At 43.3% G+C, this 5,686-nt stretch overlaps 2 protein-coding genes across 2 annotated transcripts; both read left to right on the forward strand.

The window, feature by feature from the left end:
* Nucleotides 1-251: 251 nt before the first annotated feature.
* On the forward strand, nt 252-2,212 carry LOC108891584 (E3 ubiquitin-protein ligase TRIM39-like). Its single transcript, XM_018688767.2, has 2 exons — nt 252-410; nt 520-2,212. Exon 2 carries the CDS (start codon nt 535-537, stop codon nt 1,924-1,926), a length of 1,392 nt encoding a protein of 463 aa, XP_018544283.1. The 5' UTR covers nt 252-410; nt 520-534; the 3' UTR covers nt 1,927-2,212.
* Nucleotides 2,213-2,701: 489 nt separating this feature from the next.
* Nucleotides 2,702-5,079, forward strand: LOC108891583 (E3 ubiquitin-protein ligase TRIM35-like). The gene is made up of 2 exons (XM_018688766.2): nt 2,702-2,890; nt 3,000-5,079. Exon 2 carries the CDS (start codon nt 3,011-3,013, stop codon nt 4,403-4,405), a length of 1,395 nt encoding a protein of 464 aa, XP_018544282.1. The 5' UTR covers nt 2,702-2,890; nt 3,000-3,010; the 3' UTR covers nt 4,406-5,079.
* Nucleotides 5,080-5,686: the final 607 nt, after the last annotated feature.

Here is a 5,686-nt window from a genome sequence, read left to right on the forward strand (position 1 = left end):
CCTTTCCAAAAATCTTGACTTGGTTATACTGAAACTGCTCCACTAACGTCCAGCCTACAGCTGCATTTGTACTTAAACAGCTGATGCAACATCCTGGACACTTATCAGCTGGCACTCCCAGCAATGAATCAAACTTTGGAATAAAACTCATTGTGTGTTACAGGTGAAACAACAGCACTTGGCAGAGGAGATCTGACAAAGCTCCACCCCTCACCTGACTCACCTCAAAACAAATCAGGAAACTGGTTTTTTTTCTTCACTAAAGAGAGGCGAACAGACTGAAGGACAGACGATCAGATTCACCTTCAGACCAAACTAACATCGTCCTCTGAGTGAGTCCAGCTACAGGAGAGAAAAGAGGAAAACTACAACACTGCTGCTTCAACCTGCTGACTCTCCACACACTGAAGGTGAGTTTGACTAAAACCACCACTCAAAGTGAAAGTGAATCTCAGTGAAGTTAGTAGAGGAGGGAGGGGAGCCATGACTGACTGTACTTTCTGTCTGCTGTGTTTTCAGCTTCACTCAGACTAAATGGCTTCCAGATTAGAGGAGGATCTCTGCTGTCCGGTCTGTCAGGAGGTCTTTAGAGATCCTGTTGTTCTGTCATGTAGCCACAGCTTCTGTAAAGACTGTCTGAAGAGATGGTGGAGAGAGAAACAAACACCAGACTGTCCAGTTTGTAAGAGAAGATCTTCAAAGGAAGAACCACCTTTAAACCTGGTGTTAAAGAAGCTGTGTGAGTCCTTCTTACAGGAGAGATCAGATAAATCTGCAGAGGCTCTCTGCAGTCTGCACTCTGAGAAACTCAAACTCTTCTGTCTGGACCATCAGCAGCCAGTGTGTGTCGTCTGTCTACATTCAGTAACACACAAAAACCACAGCTTCAGTCCCATCGATGAAGCTGCACAACAACACAAGAAGGAACTTCAGAAAACTCTGGAGCCCTTAAAGAAGAAGTTAAAGAGTTTAGAAAAAGTTAAAGTGAAGTTTGATCAAACAGCAGAACACATTAAGGTCCAGGCCCGACACACAGAGAGGCAGATTAAGGAGCAGTTTAAGAAGCTTCACCAGTTTCTAGAAGAGGAAGAGGAGGCCAGGATGGCTGCACTGAGGGAGGAAGAGGAGCAGAAGAGTCAGATGATGAAGGAGAAGATGGAGGCTCTGAGCAGAGAGATAGCAGCTCTTTCACACACAGTCAGAGCCACAGAGGACGAGCTGAGACCTGAAGACGTCTCATTCCTCAACAACTACAAGGCTGCAGTGGAAAGAGTCCAGCAGCGCCCCCTGCTGGAGGATCACCAGCTGCTCTCAGGAGCTCTGATAGACCAGGCCAAACACCTGGGCAACCTGACCTTCAACATCTGGAACAAGATGAAGGACATGGTCTCCTACAGTCCTGTGGTTCTGGATCCAAACACTGCTCATCCAGAACTGATCCTGTCTGAAGATCTGACCAGTCTGAGACGAGGAGAGGGACAGCAGCTTCCTCACAACCAAGATAGATTTAATTATTACCACTCTGTCCTGGGCTCTGAGGGTTTTAACTCAGGGATTCACAGCTGGGATGTCGAGGTTGGAGACAGTACAGGTTGGATACTGGGTGTGTTTGCAGAGTCTGTCCAAAGGAAGGGAGTCATACGGTCTGGAGTATGGAGAATAGGATTCAATGAAGGTAGATACTCAGCGCGGTCACCACCAGCTCCGGAGACTGATCTCCCAGTAAAGAATCTCCAGAGGATCAGAGTGAATCTGGACTGGAACAGAGGAAAGTTGTCGTTCTCTGATCTTGATACTAACACACACATACACACCTTCACACACACTTTCACTGAGGAACTGTTTCCATACATTTGCAATGGAGATGTTCCCCCGTTGAAGATGTTACCTCTGAAGGTCTCAGTGACAGTGAAACAGACCAGTTAGAGATACAGAGGATGATCATGTTTATTATGGTATTTATGTCTTCAAGGGAAAAGTCAGAGAATGTAACCGATTAAACTGCACCTGTCCTCCTGCTGTCTCATAGTTATCATTTTCATTTAGTTGTCACTGCTTTTTGTTTCTGCTTTGTTCTTTTGTAGTTTAACAATCTGCATTTTCCAATTTTTATATTTGGGTCATTTTATTGATTCTGAGTCATTTTAAATTGTTGTTAAGTTTTTAATTGTTGTGTGGAGCCATGACAACCAGCAAACTTATGGAGATCCATAAAGAACTGCATGTTTAATCAACTGATCAATAAGATTCAATAAACTTTGTTTTAAATCCTAATCCCAAGTGATTCATGTTAAACTACACACATTATATATATGAGGCAAATGAACAGAGGAAAAACAAAAATGTTTCCTTAGTTCCTCCAACATTAACGGTTTGTTTTCTCAGCTCTCTCTCAATCAACCACCTACACACACATTCCTCCCATACTGAAAACACCACAGCTCACTGCTGCCACCTGCTGTGGAGAAACCAGCAGTGCACAACAAGACCTGCTTCATATAACCAGCTGGCATTGTTCCCACCATCACAGGATACTCTGCATATATTAGGACCATGAGGCACCCTACAGCTACATCTGAACTGCTGCATCATCTACCTGCACATTATCACTCAGGGTTACCAGCAATAAAACAAAACATTTGTTACAATTAAAGCAACAGCATTTACTACAGGAAGTCTGACGAAGCTCCACCCCTGACAACTCGCCTGATGCAAAACAGAAAACAGTTTGTTCTTCCTCTCTGCAGAGAGACACAGACTGAAGAACAGACGATCAGATTCACCTTCAGACCAAACTAACATCGTCCTCTGAGTGAGTCCAGCTACAGGAGAGAAAAGAGGAAAACTACAACACTGCTGCTTCAACCTGCTGACTCTCCACACACTGAAGGTGAGTTTGACTAAAACCACCACTCAAAGTGAAAGTGAATCTCAGTGAAGTTAGTAGAGGGGGGAGGGGAGCCATGACTGACTGTACTTTCTGTCTGCTGTGTTTTCAGCTTCAGACTAAATGGCTTCCAGATTAGAGGAGGATCTCTGCTGTCCGGTCTGTCAGGAGGTCTTTAGAGATCCTGTTGTTCTGTCATGTAGCCACAGCTTCTGTAAAGACTGTCTGAAGAGATGGTGGAGAGAGAAACCAATACCACAGTGTCCAGTTTGTAAGAGAAGATCTTCAAAGGTAGATCCACCTCGTAACCTGGTGTTAAAGAACCTGTGTGAGTCCTTCTTACAGGAGAGATCAGATAAATCTTCAGAGGCTCTCTGCAGTCTGCACTCTGAGAAACTCAAACTCTTCTGTCTGGACCATCAGCAGCCAGTGTGTGTCGTCTGTCTACATTCAGTAACACACAAAAACCACAGCTTCAGACCCATTGATGAAGCTGCACGACAACACAAGAAGAAACTTCAGAAAACTCTGGAGCCCTTAAAGAAGAAGTTAAAGAGTTTAGAAAAAGTTAAAGTGAAGTTTGATCAAACAGCAGATCACATTAAGGTCCAGGCCCGACACACAGAGAGGCAGATTAAGGAGCAGTTTAAGAAGCTTCACCAGTTTCTAGAAGAGGAAGAGGAGGCCAGGATGGCTGCACTGAGGGAGGAAGAGGAGCAGAAGAGTCAGATGATGAAGGAGAAGATGGAGGCTCTGAGCAGAGAGATAGCAGCTCTTTCACACACAGTCAGAGCCACAGAGGACGAGCTGAGACCTGAAGACGTCTCATTCCTCAACAACTACAAGGCTGCAGTGGAAAGAGTCCAGCAGCGCCCCCTGCTGGAGGATCACCAGCTGCTCTCAGGAGCTCTGATAGACCAGGCCAAACACCTGGGCAACCTGACCTTCAACATCTGGAACAAGATGAAGGACATGGTCTCCTACAGTCCTGTGGTTCTGGATCCAAATACTGCTGGTCCGGAACTGATCCTGTCTGAAGATCTGACCAGTCTGAGACCAGGAGAGAGACAGCAGCTTCCTGACAATCCAGAGAGGATTGATAAAGCATGCTTTGTCCTGGGCTCTGAGGGTTTTAACTCAGGGTCTCACAGCTGGGATGTGGAGGTTAGAGGCTGTACAACCTGGGGACTGGGTGTGTTAGCAGAGTCACAGGAAGTCAATGAGTCTGGAGGATGGGGAATAGGGCTCAGTAAAGGTAAATACTCAGCAGTGTCACCACCAGCTCCAGTCACTGTTCTCTCAGTTCAGAAGAAGCCCCAGAGGATCAGAGTGAATCTGGACTGGAACAGAGGAAAGTTGTCGTTCTCTGATCCTGATACTAACACACACATACACACCTTCACACACACTTTCACTGAGAAACTGTTTCCGATCTTTAGCACTGACGATGACAAACACCCACTGAAGATGTTACCTCTGAAGGTCTCTGTGACAGTGGAACAGATCAGTCAGAGATAAAGAGGATGATCATGTTTATAATGTTGTTTATTTCTTAAAGGGAAAAGTCAGAGGATGTTGAACTCATTATTACAAAGGTCTGTTTATCTTTTTATTCTCACTGCTCCTTATTTCCTTTTCTTTCTTTTGTTGTTGTTTTATATTTATCAGTAACTCTAAAAAACTTTTCAATCATGTTAAATTACATATATGAAATGTTTGACATGTAAATCTACTTTTCTTATTTTTACTTTCTGTTTTTCTCCATGTACACTGTCACATCAATTACACTTTATTCTCATTGCTTCGTTTTAATTTGATTATCCAATAATTACTTCCTGACTGAAGTTTCCCAGAACAAAACTTTAAGTTGTTTTAAAGTTTAAGAAGTTATAAAGGAAGGAAAAGCACCGGGGAGATCTGTGCCTGTTTCAGATGATTTTAAAAACAGATATTGGACACACTCAGTCACCTCTTCGTGTTAAAAATGCACATATTTCCCTTTTGAAAACAGCTTTCAGCCTCGACTTTGTGCCTCAAACCTCCCTGACCACAAACCTGTGACAAACCTCCTCATCTGATGAGGAAAGGACACGTCATGGGTTTATTCAGCCGGCAGAGGGCGCTGCTGACTTTATAAAAGCTGCACTGACTTTATTATTATTATTTTATTAAAATAAAAGTCTTATATTACAGTTTTTATCCTTAGAAAATCATTTAAAAGATACTGTCTAAATAAGGAAACCTGGATTTATTCAACCAGGAAAGATTAAAAATCTTGTTTTCAAGAGCGTCCTGGCCTTACAGGCAGCAACACTGAGTTCAAGACAAACAACGTAAGAGATGTAACACAAAATACGCCACAAAATTAGAATTATATTGTCTATATATGTCTATATATGTAATTTCCCTGAGGGAGTCATCCCAAAGGGATCAATAAAGTCTAAGTCTCTATACTGACCACAGTGACAGGTGACAAACCATCACCAGGTGTTCCCATCCTGAGAGATGGATAGATGGCCATAAAGAAACATTTATATGGCTCTGACAGGAACTAAACTTTAATTTAATAGTTAGAAAATAAGACCTCCATGTAATTCCAGGTTGCAGCTGTTTGTCTAGCCTGCAGAGGGCGCCGGTGCTCACAGAATAAACCCACGCTGTGATTTACTGGGTCAGATTCCACTGTGCTAGTTAATTTTTAATAACCGTCTCTGTGTGTCGAATGTGTGTAAACACACTTTCCCTCCACCTGGAGACTCTCTACATCTCCCAGAATGCCTTTCAACAACACAAAATATA

This window comes from Lates calcarifer, unplaced genomic scaffold, assembly GCF_001640805.2.
Source record: "Lates calcarifer isolate ASB-BC8 unplaced genomic scaffold, TLL_Latcal_v3 _unitig_1_quiver_1763, whole genome shotgun sequence".
In the NCBI taxonomy this organism is placed as follows: Eukaryota; Metazoa; Chordata; class Actinopteri; family Centropomidae; genus Lates; species Lates calcarifer.